The sequence below is a fragment of the Protomyctophum parallelum genome (genome assembly GCF_964188405.1).
Source record: "Protomyctophum parallelum genome assembly, chromosome: 17".
NCBI lineage: Eukaryota > Metazoa > Chordata > Actinopteri > Myctophiformes > Myctophidae > Protomyctophum > Protomyctophum parallelum.
The window spans coordinates 14,895,119-14,918,958 of NC_139719.1; the positions used below are offsets into that span (position 1 = coordinate 14,895,119).

General features: G+C 42.1%; 1 protein-coding gene across 3 annotated transcripts in view; it reads right to left on the reverse strand.

Moving 5' to 3' along the window:
- The window catches only part of LOC310874153 (carbohydrate sulfotransferase 3-like), a 305,274-nt gene that overhangs the window by 271,697 nt on the left and 9,737 nt on the right, over positions 1-23,840 (reverse strand). The window contains exon 4 of one of the 3 annotated variants that reach the window (XR_014570537.1): positions 20,868-23,763. Coding sequence is in view for 2 of the 3 variants with exons in the window: in XM_083786843.1 (XP_083642969.1) it covers positions 22,986-23,763 (778 nt within the window). In the remaining variant the exon portion in view is untranslated. Of the gene's footprint in view, positions 1-20,833; positions 23,764-23,840 lie in introns of those variants that run through there. The other 2 variants (XM_083786844.1, XM_083786843.1) reach the window with 2 other exon arrangements.

Here is a 23,840-nt window from a genome sequence, read left to right on the forward strand (position 1 = left end):
TTAATATATATATATCCATAATATTTGCCATATTATGTGCAAATGTCAGTCTGCTTGTTTCACTGTAAAATTTAATAAAATGTTGCTGATTTAATCAGTAACACTTCATCTCAAATGTACGTCAATGTCAAACAATTATATAACCAGCCAAAACGCTATAATGTTCATTCAGAATGCTGTCATGTTATGAATATATACTAGTAGTTTTAGTAGTGTATCTAGTCTAGAAATAACTTAACAAAAGCCAGATAATGTTGTTACAGTTAAAAATGCATTGATCTAAATAAGCAATTTCTGAAATGCACGGGTGATTGGTGGAAACTGGAAGGATTAAGCTTTCACTATCCCTCTGTCGGTGCTCGAGCACCAGGGTGGAAAACCCACTTTAGAAACCAACCCGAGTCCGATATGGAGGGATATCTCCCCCAATTAGAAAAGATATGAACTTTTTTAATAACACGCCGTTCCAAAATGAAGTTTTCTAAAAATGAACGGTTGGCCCCCTTGCTATACCTGTGAATGACTTCCATCTCCCATCTCTTCCCATCTCCAAGTCACACTTGGATGGAATACATTATCCTCAATATTAGGGAGAGAAACCTGTAACAGGTTAATGACCTCACACTTTCCACACCATTTCATTTACCGGGCCGTGGCCAGGAAAAATCTAAATTCTCCACTCCCAATTCACTGAATTATGAATTAGCCAAAAAGGTGAGGAGATTAAAGATTCAGCATCTTTTTCTTTTTTTTGGGGGGTACAACCAATGGGAGGGGGGAGCTTCTTAGTTGAGCTTCGTGGCGGGATCTATCTTCCACATTAACTGATATCTGTCACGCTATCCATTACAGAGAGCATAAATATTGTAATAGGAGGACAAATAATCGGGAAATTACCAATCGCAGCGTGTGTAACCCGAGAGGTCACCCCCGTAATGACAGCACTAATGGGACATATTGTATATTTGGGTGATTGTGAGTGTTATGGCGGCTTACTTGAGAAATTACATTCTCTGATATAGATAAGATTAACCCTCTTCATCTCTATCAGCAACTAAAATATGATACAACCTGCCTTAATATACAGTAGTACATGTATTTATTGAATTTATGTTGCGTCACAGAAAGAGATTGTCTGTGCTGGAATATAAATGTTTTTTGTGACGTACTGTAGTCAGTGGTGGAAAGTAACATTTGAGTAGGCCTACATCGCAACGCGCTGTGAGCTTGTAGATCTGCGATTTCCAGAAGATTTTTAGACATTTCATACATTTGAAACCTGTGAAATGGGACATTCTGCATAATGGGGTACAAATAGCCCTATACTTAATAGGGTCATTTTGATGCCAATACTTTTGTACTTTTACTCAAGTAAAGTTTGAATTCAGGAGTTTTATTTACTGCATACAGCTGTATTGATACTTTTATTTAAGACAGTATGAGTATTTCACCACCACTGGACGTACATGTCAGTAGGCAAGAATGTTCATACTGTATGTTCTAACATACATACAGTATATGTTCTGTATGTTCTAACATGGAAATGACATACAGAACAGTTTCAGTGTGTAGCGTCTTTCTTCAGGGACCTCATACTGTGCTAAATCTGGTGTTAAATACGTACGTTCGAAATATCAATTCCTCCAGCACAGTTTCAGGAAAAATAGGATATATATTTTAGGTTTCTGTGTGGAAACATTAGTATTTCCAATACTTTTGTACTTTTGTACTTTTTGAATTCAGGAGTTTTATTTACTGCATACAGCAGTATTGATACTTTTATTTAAGACATATGAGTATTTCACCACCACTGGACGTACATGTCAGTATAGGCAAGAATGTTCATACTGTATGTTCTTCCCTAACAGTTCTGTGTGACTCGGGTGAGTGTCTTCCCCCATCGTGCACACTGCGGCGGCCTTAGAGCGACAACTCTGGCGTGTCAAAATTTCTCAGCCTCATCCATTTTGTAACGAGCGCTGACAGGTCACATGGCTCAAACTGTGATGTCTGAATAATTTGAACAAATGCTAAATCATTACGAAGAGGCTCCGAGAGCTCAGCCAGTCGAAAGTGAAGTGTTTGCGCTTCCCCAAGGCTCAGTGGCATCTGTTCTACATGTGTGCCGCAGTAACATCCATGTTTCACTATATTAATCCCAATTAATTGTGTCTGTATTATAGCAAATATTTGACTTTGAAGCTTGGTGGGCCTTAATTGAAATCCACTTTGCATACTGAGTCTGAGCATACATTTATTAATGTGGAATAAGGTGTTATTTAATGTTGCGTCGTTTCAAGGTTACAGCTGGTAATTCAAACTTATCCCAAAGACGTTTATGAATTGAGCTCGCTTGGGGCCTGTAGTAGCAGCATGCCTCTTGTCTTCCAGCACTGACAGGGTATAGAAAGTGTTTGTGCTCAGCACAAATCTGCTGTAATAGGAAGGTTGATGTTTCTCCTTACTTCTGTAAATTGGAAGCTTGTGAGACCAATAATGGTTTGTTGGCTCTGTCTGTCGCAGGCAGGCCACTAGGGAGAGCTGTGTCTATTCCACTCAGTCGCCTTGAACCTGCCACCATAATGGCCTCGGCAGTCGGCACTATGACAAAGAAGCTATTCTCTAATTACTTACAGACCACCCCGTTATCTGTGTTGCTAAAAATATACTTAACCAAAATGGAGGACTTTGGTTAATGCATACAGTAACCTATCCAATATCCATCCATGTGTTGGCTAGAATATGTGGGTTAAGCTGTAACCAGATGTTTTACTCCTCCTTAACCACATGATATATGATATAGAGTCTCTATTCTGGCCTGGGCATGTCATAATAGACAAACATTCTGAGACAATATTAGTGAACAGTACATCTACAAGCTCACAGCGACGTTGCACAGCCATGCATCAGCCCATTGTGAGCTTGTAGATGGGCTATTTTCTGTGAAGAGATTTGGTGTAGACTAGAGGAAGAAAATGAGCGGGCCAAGTATAGACCCCTGGGGGACCCCCCCGGTCAATGAAGTATATAGGGTTTAAGTGGTGAAGTTGTGAGTTCACCTAAGATCCACTGGAGTGGAAACAGAACGGACTCTGATTATGTTTCTTCCCCACAATTACCGTGACGAGAAATGTGTCACACAATCATCCCCTAATGCAGCCACTGTTTTGCTGTCACAAATTGGGACGCGATGTTCTTGGGTTTTTTTTCAAGTGGGGAAAAGAATGATGTACATTAAATAACAACTCGGTGCAGGATGTTGAGGTTGTCGGGGTCTGTTGCTTCTGCCGGCCATTAACTAGGGATTAGTGCTGGTGGGCCACACATCCTTTTGAAAAAGTAATTCCTCACACTTCCTCGCTTTAGAAAACCTAGGAAGCAATCACAGATGAAACCATGCAGATGCGGCCCAGACAGGGAAGTCACTGACTACTTTCCTTCAACCGTCATTAAGGCCCCAGACTAGACACTGCCATTGTACAAAAGTTAGCGCTTCAGAAAATCGGAGGGGACATCACATTAAGGCAGTAATGCTCTGGCAATCGTTTAATTGCGCTTAAAGGAAGGGGGGGGGGGGGGGGGGGGGGAGCTCAAGATGGTTTCTTTGCCTACTTATGAAGAGTAAACGATGTTTACGAGCCGAGCGGAGGAACTGTAACTCAGCACAGACACTCCATGGCTTACAATATATCTGTCAACACGATGCACCAGCAGGGCATGTGTTGGGCTGTAAATTAGGCCATAAAAGTGGAAGGAGAGGATATCATCATGATGTCACACTGCTTTTCCAACATGGTTTAGAACTTTAAGAATATATATGTTACTGAGACAGTGATGACTGGGCGTGAATCATCATTATACTTCATCACTGCAAAGAACAGCCAGACCTATAGAGTATATATACTCTAAACATAGAGAGAGAGAGAGAGAGAGAGAGAGAGAGAGAGAGAGAGAGAGAGAGTTCCTGGTGTCCTGTGTTGGAGTAGCCTACAGTGCCCTCTACAGGAATAGAGAGATAGCAAACAGTTATATGGTGAAGCCATGGCCTATTCTGGTTGCATTACACTTAATTTTTAAATCAGTTTTCTGAATGTTTCTATGTCAGTGATTCTCAAAATATGTCAAGGACCCCTCAGAATTCACTGTATTTGGACCCCCATCTGAAAATATGTTGTTCCAAGTATTTGAGTTAAAAACGTTCGTTCTGAAAGAATATATATTCAAATATTTGCACCACATTTTCACGATTTTTCAAAAATAGCAGATCTACCATCTCATAGCGTGGCACCGAGTGCAGCGCTATGAGCTTGTAGATCTGCTATTTTTCAACCGCTAAAGTTTAAAATAATGGTTAAAGTGGCTAAACGCTAAGGCGACACTTAAATTGTCAGTATATTTGTCAGTATATTTAGTGTTGTCAGTATATTTAATCTTAGTTTTAGTCATCATAGCTTAGTTTTCATTTAGTTTCCATTTAGTGTTCGTCAGTGAAAAAAAGTTAAATGTGTGTCACAGTTTTAGTTTTTTCCACCGTGAGATTTAACAGGGCTTCCTTTGCAATCATGTATGATATCTCATGTGACAAATGAGTGCACAGACAAATCCACCATTGTGTAAGAATCCACATTTGCACTCACGGTGGTCTGTATATGGTACATTTGTTGACATGTCAACAAAGGTGACATGGCCATATGGTGTACTGAGGGCTTGTTCACTCCTTCAGTATTCACTATTATCGTTCTAATCACTGACTTTGGTGAACCACTGGCTTCAGTTTGCTGCTGCCGTGTCAGAGCTAAATTGACGGTTGAAGATTGCAGATGTATTTAAAGTTTGCACATAAAACCTAGAGGTTCAGGGCCATTTAAGAGAACTATAGTAATTGTGCAAAGTGCGGCTTGCAGTGGGAAGGGATGATGCTGTTTACTTGGTTTAAGCTTGACGTGCGAGTCAAAACACGAACGTATGAATTATCTCCTTTACTAGATGCATTTCGTTGACACAGTGGAGTTTTTCTTTCTCTCAGTATAAAGAGGCTATAAAAGAAAAATGCTTTGTTGCCTGTTTTGAATTTAAAATGTGCACATTGCTGCTGGTGCTGCATGAAGCTCTGCACATGGTGCCATTTAATAGCCGCTCAACTATATCATATTTGGAGATTAGAGAAAATCCAGACCACCAGGAACGTGCCCAGGGGGCTGGCCCGGTTCCGGCGAGCCACCCCGCGTCCGAAACGGTCGAGAAATGACAGAGTTACCGTGTGGGGGTCCCCAGGGGGTCCCTCTACTGTACTGTACTGTACTGTACTGTACTGTACTGTACTGTACTGTACTGTACTGTACTGTACTGTACTGTACTGTACGTGTGTCACAGGCAGGCACAGACCCAGGCAGCCAGGGACACACATAGCTGTCTATAGGAGTGGTTGCACCACTCAAAAGAAAATTATACATATTCAGCAGAGATAGACTTCATGCCTTTTTACTTTGTTCCCACATACAGACAAACAGACAATACAATACAAATGGAGAACGGTTCACAGCACACCCAACATAACATTAAACAGTTGACCCAAAAACCCTCAACTAATCCCATACCCTCCCTCCCTCATGGGTATTTATCTGTAGAACAACATTTCTGTATGTCACAGCTATAGGCACAGCTCTGCCTTTATTATGTTCATAAGTGAAGACCTTAACTTTTGTTGTGCTATAAGTAACTATGCAGAGAACACTTTCATTGTCAACCACTTAAACCCATGAGATGTACACCATTGACTGTGTAAACAATCTGCATCCCTAGGGCTCTATAAGTAGGACGGGAGAGGCTTATTGTCGGTATCAGCCGATAACATGGGAGTCTGTCCCCGTTACAATGACCCCTGGGAGATGGAGCACTGTACCATCAACTCCCAGTACTTACCACATAGGACTTGCCGCACCCATGTCGTGCTACTCATACGCTGAGTTGGCAGTGCCCGGGATCGAATCCGTACGCAGTTGTGACGAATAACAGTCAAAGTCCATAATTTATTCTGACCCCTCCCCGAAAAGGCCTATCTGTCCTGGCCCTGGACTGTATCCATCATTTATACATTATGGACATTTAGTGTGGACTGTTATTCGTCTCAACTGCTCATTGACCTTGTGGTCCAAAGGCGAGAGCTCTACTGGACTGAGTTACCCGGACAACACAACAATCTACACTCCTTTTTTCCCATTAAACCAAATTTGTATGCAGCATATAGCTGATCTACAAGCTCACAATGTGTTGCAATGTGTTGTGAGCTTGTAGATAATGCTATTTTTGCTGAATGTTTGCCCATTATGACATCCCCAGAATAGGGGTGATAGAGATGTAGAGTGGTTAATACTGTTTTGGACCCAGAATAGTTTGTACTTAATGCCACTGAAGATGTTTTGCTTTTGACCAGAACACAGGTACATTCAGAATGAGATTTAGGTTCAGCATATACCGTACAATGCGCACATGCTACTTTTGATCTCAAATATATTCAGGATAGTTTCACACTGTACATGACCTGACACATACAACAAGGAATCTTCAGCATGCATACACATCCACGCTAGTTTTGTGCATGATGAAATTGTTAGTAAGAATGGAGAGCAGTGGTCCCAAACAACTGCCCTCTGTGACCCCACATTGTTTATGTACCCCGATACCACCAGAGAACTCCCATTAATTAAAAAAGGCTGTCTGTGATCTGTTGGATGAATAACTTTCCATGCATGCCATTAGCAGATGTTTCGAAATGCAATGCATATTGGTTGATTTGTGATGAAATAGATACAGTATATGCTTGTATGATGAGCCAAACTGATTGGCATTCACCGTCAGTGAAACTGCATTTTCTTCCCTCTTTGAACATATCAGCTAGCTGTTAGATTTCTAACAGATTGCTTGCTAGTTGTTAATCTTCTATTTGCATCCTCTGTGACTTTATAATTATGACAGTAGTTCTCAAACTGTGGTCCAGGGACCCCGACAGTAGTTGGTGGGGTTCCAATTGGTCCCCAGGCCGTACTACTACAGTAAGTGAGTTAGGATTAGGAACCAAGTGGACCCTTGTTAGGGCTGTAATTCAGAGAGTAATGGGTGTCCTTGCCAAATGCATGCCAAACTGGGGGTCCTTGAAAAGGTTTGAGATGTACTGATATAGTAGTATTTCCGTCTCACTACTTTGAACTCTTTCTTTGAACATACATCATGTGTACGTATCCATCCATCCAGCTTTGTCATCATGAACGGTTTTCTTTTGAGTAGTAATTTTGCGGCGCAATGTTTCTACAAGTTCCTTTTGATTATCTCATCAGCAAACAGTTTATCTTCTTTTTGTCTCTTTTCTCTTCTGTGGCCGTGTTGTTTGCAACCGCGTGACCACTGTGCTTTGTTGTGGTGCTTAAAAACGAAAAAAATGCCCACACCCCACAAATTACAATCTCGCTAGTATCAATTCCTTTTAGCAGGCTCTCAGACATTTGGACCGTTATTTTGGAGGGCCCCTCGAGGGTCCCTGGAGCCACGGGGAAGAGGACCTCTACATCACTTGAAACTGGTTACAACAGATTATTAGCAGGCAGCAGCTGGGTTACATGTCTGACAGCAATGTGATTAGCAGCAGCTGCAAGTGAATAAAGTCAAGGGCAACCATGTGAACTGACTTATCTGCCTGTGAGCCAAGTGGCCAGCGATTTGTCCTCTAGACGGCTGCCCACGTGGGAGTCTGCTATCACTGGGAATTAATAGCATTTTGTTTGCTTTGCGAGAATACTTGCATTTTATGAGAACTTTGAGACTTGCACTGTCCGTCGGTGACTTTTGACCACTGTCTCCTGCATGGAGCCTGGAGCACTGGCACCTGGACTACATACAGTACGTTGCACAGCATTACCTGTTAAGGATAAAGTAGTTCAAACAAGCTCCACCGCAGCAGCTGCAACTGTAACATGCTTCATTAATTAATAATATCATGATACTATAATATTAATATTATTGGTAAACCTGGATGGTATACTGGACTATATTCTTACCACAAACGGTACAGAACAGTAAGGCTGTGCTGTGAAAATATAAATATTTATAAGAACCAATAACCCGGCTTAATCTTGCTCATGTAGGTTAATTCAATATTCGAGAAGCAGTTTTATATATTTTCTTTTCTTCTTATATCAACGAATCCATACAAATTTTAAAATCAATGTTTTTAGTAGACTAAATTGAACCCTGTATTATACTTCATTGTGCAATGGTGGCATACAAATCTACAAGCTCACAACGCGTTGCGGTGCAAGCTTGTAGATCTATTTTCACTCACTATTTTTTCAAATAAAAAAACAATAGTAACCGAGGCTAAAGTTTGAAATAGATTTGAAGTCATATCGCCCAGCCAACATAACAGCACCTTTTGTCTCTTTTGTGTTATTATTCTCACGTTCGGCGACCCTACCTTTTGACCAGGCTAAGAGGGGGCTTGTCTTCCTCTGACAGGGGCCTCTCGAAGATAAATTAACAGAGTAGTTAAATGGAGGAAGGGGGAGGGTGTGTGGGACACATGGAGTAGTTGGATCAGGGCAGGGGGATCCCAAACTTTTCTCTGCCAAGGACATACATAAAAGAGTCAAGACATTATATTATATTTCTAGCAGTTGTAATATATCGGAGGTTTGACCTGCACCCCAGTATCTGTATAACTGTATACCACTGTTTCCCAAACACTGGGTCATGCAGGACCCATTTCTGGGTCACGGACCAATTTTTATGGGACACGACTCGAGTAAAAATCCAGTTTTATTTTCCTACATTAAAAAAAACATATATATCAAAAGATGTTTTTATTAATAAAAAATAAAAAATAATTGTACAAGAACAAACAAAAAAACTAATCTAAGAAATGAATAAAAATATATAATAAGTAAGAAGTATAGTGAAAGTCACAACACATTGCTAGTGTAGCGGATCCGGACACCTAGGCTACTAAGCCAGCCTGACACGTGTCGCGGGTTCGACTCCTGATCCCGACGACCTATGCCACGTGTCACCCCCCTCTCTCCCCTTTTCCTGTCACCATACTGTGTACACTATCCAATAAAGGCAGAAAAAGGCCCAAAATATATCTTCACTACGCATCGTGATGTAGCATGTTGTGAGCTGGTATACTGCATGTAGATCGACTATTTCTGCTATACAGTATGTCCGGTTGTATATGACAAAGTATTTCAGTCTTCACTGGTTAAAAGACAATTCAAGGGGGTTGCATCAGCTAGGTTTATGAATCCACACCACTCACTGTACTGGGTATTTAGAGCAGCTGAGAAAAGTGCAGAAAAGGGTCCTTCTTTTCAGTCAAATCAACCAGCGCTCATCTGTCAGTGAACATTAATGATAGGTCTCTGGCCTTACCGTACCACCTGCTCTGCACGGCCAATTAGCACATGGGATGTTTGTGTAGCTGGAGGGGATGTCGTTGTTTCGGTATGTGCACTGCAGCACTACTGTTCCCTGCCTGGTTGACTGACTTCTCTGTTCATTGTTTCAAGGTATGCACACCTGTATTTATTGTGGAGTGCTGTGTCCTCATTGGTTAGAACACCCAGGTGTGCACAGTGACAAGACGTGCTTTACACAGTGATGAATGTTCTCCACTTACAGTATAGGCCCTTCTTCCCCTATTATTTTACTGGAGGCCTACAGTACGTTACTGGAGTCAAATGCCATAAACTCTTAAAGTACAGTGAGTGTATCTACACTACAGGGCATCTATTGTGGCTGACTGTGGAATCTAATGCCTGTGCCAACATTGTGTGCATAATCATATGCATTTTTGTGGCACATGTCTACTGTACTGTCTGTCAAATGTCTACATACTGTAGATGGAATCCAAGAAATAAATACAAATTAAAACATTAAAAATAAACACACATACACAAAACCAGTGTTCCGGATGTGAACAAATTGATCACTAGTTTAGTTAGGCCTCTTTTTACACAGCTGTGATAAAAACTCAGGCCACACAAAACTTAGAAACACAAATGTGAGCTCTTTTTTTGGGAATCATTTTGGTCTCTTTCAAATAACACATTGCTCTCCGCAGGGACTTTTTCAACTGGAACTTTTCCTTTTTCATCCACCACCAGAAAACCCCGCCAGCCCAGACCGCTGCGCGCCAGACCTCACGCACTAGAAATAGAGCACGGCTTTGTGCACGGGAAACGGCCGGGGCCAAAGGTATGAAAATATTCCCTTTTCTGCCCGGCCCCTCGGAGACACACGGCGGCCCCCGTGGAGAGACGGAGGGGCCGCTCTGGGACGAGTGACGAGGGAGCCCGTTTCCTGCCGCGTTGATGCCTCTTTACTCACCAGCTCGCACCCATTTTTAGAGTTGGCCCGCAGGCATGGGGCTAGTGCAGGGCAAGTGGCCGAAAAAGGGGAATACAAATAATGGGCGAGAAAGAAAACGCAAAGCAGTTTAAAATGGACGACCCATTAAAGACCTGAGGCCGATTCTGCAAAGGCCTTCTAAATCAGTTGTTCTCAAACGTTTTCAAAATTCAAAATGATGGCCCAGCCCGGCCTATAGGTCCAGGCACCTAGCCTGGATATCCAGCCTGAGAGCATGTCGTGGGTTAGAGTCTGATACAAGTATCTGGAATATCTGCACTCAATTTATTTAATTTCTCTGGAGTGATATAAACCCTCATCAGCCAATTATATTGCAACAGTTTTAACCGAGTGTTACCCGTCTGGGATTGAGCATCCATACAGGCTGAGCTCCACTCTTCCAATGTCAATTCCTCTTGTAGATCAGCATTCCATGCATTATATTTGGATTCAGAGGATTCAGGAGAGAATTCTACTAACATAGAGTATAAATCAGAAATGATGCCCCTATTAAAGGGGTTTCTGATAAGCTCTTTTTCTATTATTGACAGGGGAGGGAGTGTCAGAGAATTCACCTGTTTAACCCCTATAAAGCTTCTGAGTTGTAAATACTTAAAGAAGTGTGTACGGGGTAAATTGTATTTAGCAGCTAGTTCATCAAAAGAGAATAGATTCCCCCTTTTGTCAAAAACATCCTTCCATTGTTTAATCCCTTGCTTGGCCCATATCTTGAAGCCCCCCTCAACTACTATGTTAATTTGGATTCATAAGAGTACATTTCTGTTTGACAATATACTGTATCCTGACTGTAGGTTTTAATTCCTTGCTCGTCAGCTCAAATTCTGTCCCATTTCTGTGTTTAAATCCCTGCTTCACTTTCTAGTTTCATGAAAAGGACACAAAACAGTGGCTTGATGTCTTTTTAACTCCCCCATTATGTTGCTACAGTACATAAAACCCTTACAAACGACCATATGATCCTCATTATGTTATGAGTGACATGCTGGTGTGCTGTCACAGGGCACCACCCTATCAGTTTTAATGACACAAAAGACTAGCTACTTACTTCAAGTTCAAGTTTTTTCACGTTAGTTCATTTTATAACATGCTGGTTGTCGTTTACAGACACAAATACATCATTAATACAGTGAATATAAGGCTATCACACACTCATAATAAAAGTATTTCAGAGTGGTGCATATAAAAAGGAGATTTCTTGTTTGCTATGACAACTGTACAGTACATTGTCAATGACACGAGAGGGGCATTGCTGCCTGTAATTATTGTCCACCGTGTACTCAAAATAAACCATCTCCACGCTCTGGTCAGTGGCCACATGGGTCGACAGTGCTGAGCTGTATTTGACACAAATGGCTCACACTTTGGCCCTCTGGGAGAGTTACGGAACAATGAATCACTCACAGCACAAAGGTGACAATAATAGGCATTGTCTAGAACGTGCACTCAACCCTTATTTTCACCACTTAAACCCTACAGTATATCATTGTTTTGACCTGACTCCCTAGACTCTATAGGGAGATCTGGTGTAGTGGGGAAAGCGTAGACCCTACACCAGATCTCCAAGCTCAAACACATATCATTGCCACTTGCTGTGAATTTGTAGAACGTGATATGCATAGGCCACAGACCCCCATTTGATATGGCGCCCTGGATGGCCAGGGGGAGGCAGTTTAGAGACCAGGATTACTGCATGTTTTTTGTTTTTTTCCCTGCGTCCCTGCCGAGACTCTTTGAGGAATGCGATAAAAACAAAAAAATCTCCATGAATTCAAAGGTTTCATGCGGTGCGTTATTGATAGGGAAAAGGTCATTTGGGGGGTGAATTTTTAGTCCAAATGGACTTTTAGAGTCCATTTGGTTCCGAATCCTATAACTATCAATCCCCATGCACATTGAGAACCAGTGGTTTAGGATGACTTTAATTTATCTCCACGCTCGTGTCAACTATATCCAAACGTGTGTGTGGGGTAGAGAGAGGCCCTCTGGTAATCAGAAGGTCATCGCTTCGACCCTCGGCTTGCTTATCTGTCTGACGTGACGTCTCAAACTGTCCCTGAAAAAGACCCTTAACCTTAACCCCTAGTCTCACGTGGCCAGACTGTTGCCTCCCACTTTTTTGTGTGTAAGTGTAAAGATATTCTAAAATATTATACTTTAAAATATATCTTCCGTGAACGGAAATTACTTTCGAAGTGCATGGGTGGATGGTCATTCTGGTGCTCTTTTAAACACCATTGGAGGTCATTATGTTCTCTAGCTTCAGAAGGTAAGGATTGAGACACAATTCATACCCATCAGGGATGTACAGTGATGATGTACAGTGATGTACAGTGTAGCTGAAACTGAATTTACCATTAAAGATGCAGTGCCGTGACTTTTTTTGTTTTGTGTATACATCTATGGCGTTAACAATTAACATTAATAGACCCCCAGCTGTGGCGAATACCAAACGACACGCCCCTTTATCAACTCGCCCCCGCGAAATGTTTTAATGTAGTTAACAGTTAATTTAGTATTTCCCTCCATCTCTGAAATTATCTTGTATACAGATTGATTTGATTGTATAGTAGTCGATCTCTATACTCTGTAAAATTAAGAAAGAATAACATGACACAGAGACTGCTTAATTAAGGTAATTTAGGACCTTCTAGAAGGTAATTTCGTTTTATTAAACACATTTCTTCCATGTAGCCCATGTTTTGTAATGGCATCATCATGCTATTATGCCCGTGGATATACAGGGTGAACTTAACAATGATAAATGAATATGATAATACCTTTTATGCACCAACATGAATTATGTGTGTTATTTACAGCTAGGTAGAGTAGTGGGGCGAGATGGAAAAGGGGCGACCGTACCTGTTACCGGTGTGACTATAATATTCAAATATGTCTTCCCTTTGTATTTTTGGTTCCTTCCTGAAAACCTTTGAGTTAAAATGGCCAATCGAAATAGAGCACTGAAGTCTGACAATGACAATGTCAATATCGTTAGAGGGGGCTAAGTCCACGGGTTCACATACTACTTATTTAATTTGTAATCCATAATAGGGGAATCTTAGATCGCCTCATAAGAACTGTGTTTGAAAAATAAACAAGTCATCCCGGCCGTTTCACTCATATGGATATGAAGATTCAACTGACTGTGAGAAAATGCTAATGTTACTGCTGCCAAATTAGTTAGATTTATCATGACTTTCTTCCTGAAAGCTCAATCGAAATTCCACCACTTTTGTGTCATCATAGCGTCATCCCCTCCCCCATTATCATACAACAACAGCTGTGGGCGACGCTTAAGTTCAGGTGGGTGGTGCTAAGGTGAAAACCAGGTATACTTAATGAACTGAACACTTTCTGTACACTTTTTTTAAAATATTCTTCCTGATTATGTTTTAGGGGGGGGGGGGGGGGGGGGGGGAATCACAGCACTCTTTAATAAAGTTCTACAACAAATGGCAGAATCTGGCTGGGGATGCTTGGGGTCCTATCTATGGCATGGAGTGAAGTTCTCTTAGCTAGCCTTACATTTTCCTTTGTCTCCTGCATGGTCCTATTGTTTTGTTGTGGCTATTCAATAGAATGGCACTTTTCCTGGTATGCAGAGGGTTTCCATTAAGTTGCAATAATGCTTCAAATCCTGGTCCTCAAGCTCTCCGGTCCCCATTCTCAGTCATTTGCCAAATGTACCAACAGTGTGGGATAAGTGGCATGACCTCTGCAGCAGCTCTAAATGTTTTTAAGGACCTCTTTCTCTTTCGCCCGGGGCTCAAACAAAAGATGGCATTGAGGCGCTCGAAGGTGGAAAAGACTGAGGCTTTATGTTCCAAAGCAGTACTGGCCGAGGCTAAAGACTCTTAAGCAAAGTCTGTTCCAAAATAGAAACGCTGCACCATTACACTTTGTCCTTGGGAAACCTGAGTGGGTTCCATTCCTAGCCGTTTATTAAGAGAGCACAAAGACAAAATGTCAGAGAGAGGGGACTGTTTTTAAAGTTTATGTGGGCTTTTTAGAGGACAGAGGGAACTGTTTTAGGATAAGGATACAAATTGTCCAGTCAACACTATTTATGTATAATATTAATGTTAATACTGTTAATTCAGATTGTGACATGTCATTTTAACCACATAGCGGCCCTATTCTGGCCATGTCATAATAGGCGAACATTTGGTGAAAATAGGATATCTACAAGGCTCACATGAGCTTGTAGATCTGCTATGTTCAGCAAAGAGGGTGAAGAAGGGGAAAAAAAGGATGGGGCCAAGTATAGACCCATGGGGCGCCCGGTCAACAAAGAATATATGAAAAGGCACTGAATCAACACTACCGTAAAATGTACAAAACAACTCAAGATAAGTTAGGAATATTGTTTCTGGGCCCTCACCAACTTTTCTCTCCCCCCTTCCCGGCTGAACTGATGGATTTTATTAGATACGACTATTAACTGTCCTCATGTGAGTAAGTGCTAAGGAAATAAATAAGGAGAGACATGATGAAACGGTGCAAAGTTTCGCCTGACCTTAAACGTAAATTTATGACGCAAGAGCCAACAGGCACCTCATTTGGGGTCTGCCGACAGACCACAATGCATGCCCTTTGTATCCTCTTGGCAGAGGAATGTCGTCTAATGTCAAAAATATATATGCATAAGGTGTGTTTTTTTCCCCCTCCAAAACCAAATATTTGCAGAATGATAAATATCAGAGGGACACCTATTCAGTGGGAACTAAGCGGGGCGATGTTTTGACATCTTGTTTGCCACGAACCACCTGCCATCCTGATCTCTTAGTAGTAGTTTACCTAACATTCCTCTTTTCCTGTCGACCACAGCTGCACGTCACACGTTGCAGGGGGCCTTCCCTTTTCCCAGGGTCAAAAAAGAGAACACACTTTCAGATAAGTTATGTGTTTTTCTCTTGTTTTTTGCCATGCCATTAACCACTTAAGACAGTCCTACATAAAAAATCACACACGTGTGAACTGAGTGGTGCAATTCCCCCCCCCCCCCCCCCCCCCCTCTCTCTCTCTCTCTCTCTCTCTCTTTCTCTCTCTCTCATTAGAGTCACTACCCCTCTCACTGTTTCTGGCGCCCCCTACTGCTATTATTAAGTCACATACTCATGCTCAGACAGACAGACAGACAGACACACACACAAACAAACAAACAAACACACAGACACACACACAAACAAACAGGTACGAGGACATTGCAAGCTGGTTGTAGGAGTGGCTGCACCACTCAAAAAATCACACCCGTGTGAACTGAGTGGTGCAACTCCTACCCCCCCCCCCCCCCCCCTCTCTCTCTCTGTCTCTCATTAGCAGGCAACCGTGCAGCACTATCTCTCTCTGTTTCTGGCACAACAGCGCCGCTTTTGCCCCTACTGGTACTCATAGTCACATAGGTTAACACACATTGCTGTTCCTTTGAGTGATTGCACCACTCAAAAACTTTTTGTATTGATTTTATTGTATTTATAAATGGTTGAACATATTGGACAATATTTGAAAATGTTTTAAATTCTTGGAAAAATGTCCCTGCTAAATTGGGACGCCATACAGAGTGGTTAAAAGACCAAACATCATCATTGTCTATTCACACCTTCGGCCATGATATATCCTTCATGAAAATAGGCAATGTTTCCATTAAGTGGGTTTCTTTTTTAAAGTGTTCTTCAAAGTCATTCAAAATATTACCAAATGTAACTGAATAATTGAGTCAATGTTGTATATGATCACTGCATGTTTAATACGTTGTGAACATTTGAATTTGAATTTGAAAGTCGCTTAATGTCCAACACTAGACATTCTGCACTTTCAGGTGCAGTAAACCGAACAATAGTGTAACTGTAAGTGTCAAGTGTAAATGGAGACCAATGGCTGCTTTGTAAAAGGCCTTAGGACAAGCACCTCACCAACACTGGTGTGGCCCTTTCCTGTTTTGTCTGCTTTGTAAAAGCAGTCATGTCAAGTAGCCTATATAGTGCTGTGATTCATAGTCAATGGGCTAAACATGTCATGCCAGACCGCCGGTTTGGGCCTTTTAAGATACAAGGCTGTAATAATAAACGTTCCTGTGCCATGACAAACCGTCACGTTAATTCACTAGAGCCATACCTTATATGGCTTAACACTCATGGTTCCCCACATCCGTGTTATTTCAAACTTGAACAGACGTATCTAAATATAAAACCATGCATGCACAATGCCTCACATGTCTGGCATGGGGATTGGATAGACGGCGGGGTGGCCAATTCTGTAGATAAATTCACAATCGGAATGATAGTGGATTCGAGCACCAACAACAGCCCAACCATGAGAAAAGCCCAAGTGGGGCAGTAATGAAAGATTACATTGTTTTCAGTAGAGAGGTCCCTCCCTGGAGGACATCAAATGTCTCATGTGTCCATTAGGGGTTTCTTTGGTTGGGACTAGAATACATTGGCATTTGGCCCTGTGCCTCTGCAGGACTAGACCAAACTGGGCTGAACCGAAAATAGCAGACCTACAAGCTCACAACCCGCCGCGGATGCGTCACATTGTGAGCTTGTAGGTCTGCTATTTTGGCTTGCATCCCCATCACGCAACAAAGTATTTATCAGACTTAAAGACTAAGGTCTGTTATATGTAGATGTGCTTTTTTTGGTTGTATTGCTATATTCATTCATAAGATAATACTTTTATTTTCTGTTGACAAATGAGGGTGCAAGTAAAAAGTGACAACGTTTCGCTTAAGTTACATCTTCGTCAGGTCATGAGCTATATTCCTATTTTCTTCATGGCAAAGGTACAGATCAATCACTCTGTACATACGCTTAAAATCTTTTCTCTAAATAGCTATACCACAGTCAGACATCATAATAATTTAAATTGAGTTTCTTTACACATACTGTGGTGTCTGTAATGGTCACAGAAGTATAGCACCACTGCCCACATTCACATCTCTGGCATTTTTCACTTGCTTAGCAGAATCTAAATCCAGTATAAAATGTGAATTTTATTTCGGATGCTGTAATCATGGCCATGCTTTTAGTCTCTTTCCAAGGTTTTTATTGTGTTCGTTCTTTGACCGCTGTCAAGTATTCTCAAATCGGATGTTTTTTTGTGGTTTTCGTTAGGGGGGGGGGGGGGGAATATAAAAAGACAAAAGAGCTCAAAAGCTGAGGCCATGCATGCTCGTTCTTAATAATTATTCTTAAACTTCTTAGTGATTTTTTATATTTTGAACATCTGTGTCTCAATTGGTGCCACTATATATTATGGGGTCACTACAATCGTCAGGATTCATCCTTAATTACTTTAGTTACTTTGCAGATTTAGATCATTAATACAAAACATACAGTAACAGATATGATTATAATGTATAGGGCTAGGGGAGAAATTCTATTCTGACGGGCAAAGACCAATTGGAGCGCCCTTTTCTTTTCTGTGTATTAATTCATATTCTCTCAAGATTTCAGATTATGAAAAATAAAACAAACTGGTTGGATTGGTTTATTAAAGAGCTGTAGAGACAGGCTGACCCAGCTACTGAACAAACACTAGCACTGATTGCTATCAGAATACAGAGCTTAATCCTTTTAACAAAAACTTGTTTTAACAAAAAAATTAAAAAACAAAACATTTACAGCACCTTTTTGAGTATATTTCTACATGGTGGTATTGCTACTAGTACTTTGATTGGGGGAAAAGTCTGAGTATTTCCACTGCCACAGAATACAGAAGAACAGACTTTGTAGTAAGTGCATGATCAGTACTGCTGCTGTGACACGGCAAATAAAAAACACAGCTCTGATCTTTGATCTTGGCGCGGTCGGCTGTCTGTGCAGAACAGCAACCGTACAATCAGCAGACGCCATAAATCCCCAGGTTGCCATTTCCTGTTCAGGCACAGAATCAAATTTAATTTAATGTGGCAACGGCAAGACAGTAGCGTGCAAGACGCTTCATATAGTTCATAACAGGGTCATAAAATGCTAATTAAAAACAGATTCTATTGCCTGCGTTTTATTTGAAGCAGTGTGATATTAGGGCAAGAACAAAATAAAAAAACCAAAGCTTCTACAGTGTTTCAGTTTTAGCGGGGCTCGATACACATTGCTTAAATGCAACAAACTCAGACATGCGACAGTTTTACACTTCATCCTACGGTATATGAGCACATGAAGCTAATGCAACGTTTTTGGCATAAATAGCAGATCTACAACCTCACAATGCATCATCACTGTCGCTGTGCTTGCAGATACAGTAGGCTACAATTTACAAATTTAATCCAGATCAATTTATTATAGGCTACACAAGACATTTGGTGTAGAAGGAAAAAGAAGGATAAAAGGAGGGCACCAAGTACAGACCCCTGGGGAGCCCTGGTCAATGACGTACTACTGTATTCTGTTTAAACGGTTATGGTGCCTGCGTATAGAGGGTATGCGCATGCATAAAGTGAATGGCAGATCGAGTGGCAAAGTGAGTGACAAAGTGAATTTAATGTTTAAAGTCATTTCATTCAATCAAATAGGACTTTTCTATTTGGATGTATGGACTGTCAAGACCAGAAAGTAGTTTTTTGCCACTCAGTAGGCGTTCCCACATAACTTCCGGGTATGATGATGATGTCACGCGCATACCCTCTATAGCTGACCGATTAACAATAACCATTGCTTGCAGGATGCGTCGATGATGTTACAGACCGTGTGTATTTTATTTATTTATTTTATTACTTGCTAGAGGCTGTGTTTTATGAATTACATTCTACCGTACAAGATCAGGCACTTCATGTTTGAATGATCCCCTAAGTCCTCCCCCATCAACCCCCCATGTGATTATCGCATGCAACAGCATGAATTTTATGGAAATGGTCCTTGGATGGATCTTTTTATTTGTGCTATACTGTATGTACAGGCATGGCAAGTTTTTTCAGAAAACTCGTATTTAGAACATTGCTTTAGAACAGTGGTTCTCAAAAAGTGCAGATATTCAAGCTCACAGCTCGTCACAATGTGTCGTGCAAGCTTGCACATTTCTGAACTTTTTTGGAAAAATGTTTAATGTGTTTGAAAAATGTAGAATAATTTTGAATTTGTTTCAACACACAACTTCATTCTCCCTGGCACAAAAAAATCTGATGGGGGGTTCCGTGGCCAAATACATACAATTTTGGGGGTCCTTGGCACCAAAAAGTCCCGGTTTTGTACCCATGTGCGGCCGTCCACAGACATCGCAGAGAATGGCATTAATCTGATCTCTCTTATACGTAGGCTTGTTTTGCATATTCCAAACCCCTCGTGATTGATGTGGCGGGGCACCATATAACAGCAGGCGGGGTTGGGGTTACCTCAATGCCCTCGTTTCACTTCAGGAACAGGGGAAAGGGCCTTAAATCAGTGGAAAGTGGTTATTCTATTCTATATTTGCCCCGACCATACAGTGACTCCACCCTCCACACGTCCCACATAAAGCCAGTCCAATATAAGAGTTTATGAATGCCCTGCTTCTCCTCATTAGGTTTTTGGCGTACACATGACTCATGAGTGCAGCGCAGCGGCAGCGGCGGTGGTGATGTGTATACATCTGAGACGCCCATTGTGCGACCCGAGAGACAACCAAATACCTGGTGGTTTGTTCTAAACCACATCAAAGGATATTATGCAGCTTCTGACTGCTGACATGAATGGCTGATAGAGAGAGGAGAGAGAGAGAGAGCGTGCATGTGTGGGGAAAAGAGGGCACCACAAAATATAGTGTGTGTGTGTGTGTGTGTGTGTGTGTGTGTGCGCGCGCGCGCACGCGCGTGCGTGTGCGTGTGCGAGAGAGAGTGAGAGAGATCGAGGGGGAGAGAGAGAGGAAGAGAGAGGTCAACATAGCTGGGACTGCAGAACTCAGTGAGCTGGTAGGAGGGTGGGGTCAGGTGGTTCTGACCACACTATATGTAAAGCGGGGGTAATTGCTGGCTTCAGATACTTAAATAGGTCCTTCCTTCACAGTGGTAAACATACTGGAAAACAGGCAGCAGCCTCCATACTGCAGAATCCTTCCTCCTTCGCTTCCTAGAAGACAGACAAGCTGCTCCATGCAGTCAAACACAAATATATATACAGTATACTGGATGTATACAATATACATTGCATTTCGTCACTGCCGGGGCTGCAACCTCTTATCTCCTCGTTCTAGGTTTGTGTGTTTTTCACACACAAAAGCATCCAAAGTAGCAGATTCCTTTTTGAGCTGCATGTTGATGATGGATATGCTATGTTTGCTACTTTTTAATTTGAATCCTGAAAAGGTTTTTGTTCATATGAGGTTTCCACCCGACAGATTCGATTTGCTCACGGAGTAAAATGAGGAAACTGCATGATAATAATTAATAACCCAAACAACAAATATACAATGGATATTTCTTTATCAATGCTGTCAACATTTTCAATATTGCATCTGTGTCTGTGTTCATTGACTACAAAAAGGCACACTGGCATTTTCCTATTTCCTGCATCGAGAGCGTTACTACTACACTGTATGTATACAAGGCAACTCATTCACGTCCTCTATAAGCAGCAAAGCATTGAAGATCAACACATACAATATATGGACCAACAATATAAAATATCTATTTTTTACAAGCTGTTCCACATTTGCTTGAGCGTACAGTATGCTGCCGTTTCTAAATCTCTGTTATCCAACAGTGACCATACAGTAATACAGGATGTTGTTGTGTATATCTATCATAGACATCATTGGTTTCATTGTAACTATTAACCACTTGAACCCTATAGCCTATCCTGGGTCAAACATGCAGTGATTGTTTTATTCAATTGTATTGTATTGTATTGTTTCTTTTTGGCTTTCTTTTCCCCCAGCAAATGTCAGCACAGATTTTGTGTGTAGAGAGAACTTCGAGCAGACCTAGTATGTGATGTGCTAAGTAGCCTATAGGGTTTATGTGGTTAAAACAAATATGAACCAAATTGTGTCCTTAACAAACATAGTTGTAACCATTAACCATTGTGACAAAAGAGATAAAAAACACGCACACTCACACACACACACACACACACACACACACACACACACACACAATCAAACAGAAAAACAGACAGGCATATGGACAAACAGCCTCACCGGCCTGGGTATATCAGGGCCCCTGTTAATCACCAGCCATGAGCCACTTGTGTCAATAGACACAGACCTGCCGACAAACCTCACACGATCCTCTGCATACCAGCTGCAGTTGGAATGTCTGCACTGCAGTACAGTACAGTACATAGTAGGCTACCACCGTAAACATCTGTTTTTACACAACGGGTCCCAGCACTGTCACGAGGACAACTTCAAACAAACTCTTTGGGGCCAATTAAAAAGCATAACCCCACGTTTTCAGCAAAGTACAGTAATGCATGTGCAAAAAAAGAGAAAAGTGCCCACACTGCGGGGGGAGGAAATGTGTGGAGCACATTCAGAGCTGGAGCCATAATGACCTTTCAGCAAACAGAGGGGGAAAAAATAAATTAGCATGAAACAACATCCCTTCATTAACCACTTTCACCCTGGCTGGCGGCCCGACTTTTGGGGCACGTCATTTAGTCATTATAGGCGGACAAATTTCAAACATTTTCAAAAGTGTTCACACATCATTTTCAAAAATAGCGGACGATCCGCAAGCTGCACAATGCGAGGCGTTGTGAGCTTGTAGATGATAGATAGATATAGGCTATTTTTGAAAAAGGGTTTAAGTGGTTAATGTTGGGCACTGTAGAAATTACATGGAAAGGCACTGGTATTTCCTTTTCCTGCAATGTGTGTCGCCGTACAAGGCAACTCATTCAGTTAACCTGCCGACTACATTTCACTTCAAGTTTCTTTGGTATAAAAGCAGCTTCTGTTGCTAGCCTATGACTTGTTTGACAAAACGTAATTTAATAGAAGTACTGTGCAAGTTCAGCAAGTCATCTTTAGAAGCTACCTGACGTTTTCTCTCTCTCTCTCTCTCTCTCTCTCTTCTTTTCGGAGCATTTGAAACAACTACATACTGTTCTCAATGAGTAAGGACAGAGCTTTCTCTATTATGCCATATTTGCTAACGGCGGGGCACCACCGGGTGCGTTGCGTCTCCGTCATGTGCGCCAAAAAACGAAACGGGGCAATTTTAATGCAGTCACACAACGCAACACAACGCAACGCGGGCAGTGGAGCCACCCTTCATTGATTAAAAAGGGAACATTCCCTGACGGTGATGGAGACGCGACGCTGACGCGCCTGGTGGAGCCCCGGGTTTAGAATACTAGCCCCAGATCGTTTAATTTGGAGTGGTATAATAATCCCTGTTTTCTTTTTAGCATTAAATGCAATATGAACATATTGCATTCAATGAGTACTTTTGTTCATTGATCTTCTTTTTGTTAGTAGTGTAATAAACTTTAAATAGCACATCATCATAAAAAAGTATTAAATATACTTTACTGTATCTCTCAGATATACACAAGTTCTAATAAATATCGATCCATCCAGATGATCCTGGCTGTTGGCTTTGCCTCTGTCAGGGTTCATTGTTCATGTTTGTCAAAGTCTATGTAAACTTAAACACTTTTTCTTCTATCAAACTGACGGACTTGTCTGTGAGCATTTTTTCGCTGTTCACAAACTTGTACCCAAACAGCTTCAGCGTGGGCCCGCACACTTTCTGCACGACCTGTGCTATTTTGAAGGGTATGCCGAATCTCCACTTCTCCACCTGCTCCGACGAGTTCTTCTGCGTGGAATACACGCCGCTGGCCTCCTTGGAGGCCTGCGTGTTCCGCAGGATCCACAGCCTCACTTGGCGCGTGAACGGGATCCCCGAGAACCTGTACATCTCCGCCGCCTTCCGCATGGGGAAGCGGGCGATGTCCTCGTAGCGCACCAGCATGTAGCGGCGGCGCAGCCACCGCGGCTGCCTCAGGCCCGCCTCGGCGGACATCCTGATGTTGTCGCAGTTGCCCTTCAGCTTCCGCACCTCGTCGTCGTCGACGGGAACCTCGTGGCCGTCCGCCGCCCACTGCTTCCAGTTCTTGTACTTGTCGGCGAAGGCCACCATGCGCGAGGCCAGCACGGCCCTGGGGTCGCGCACCAGCTGGATGAACTTGACGTCCAGGCGTGGGTCCTCGGCCAGCGGGCGCAGCGTCTCCAGCTGACGCACGCGCACCGACTTGATGGCCCTGTGCTCCTTCTGGAGGCAGGACTCGGAGGCCATGGTCAGGTTGAGGGGCCCGCAGCGCCGCATCCTGCAGTGGTAGCGCTCGAACACGCCCTTGACGAAGGGGCTGCAGACGGAATCCTCGCAGAGCGAGCTGCTGGACTCCCTGCGGATGTATAGGCCTGTCACAATTATTACATAATCGTCTAATTGCAATTATTTTAGATAATTTCAATTGTTTTCTCATAATCGTTATAAT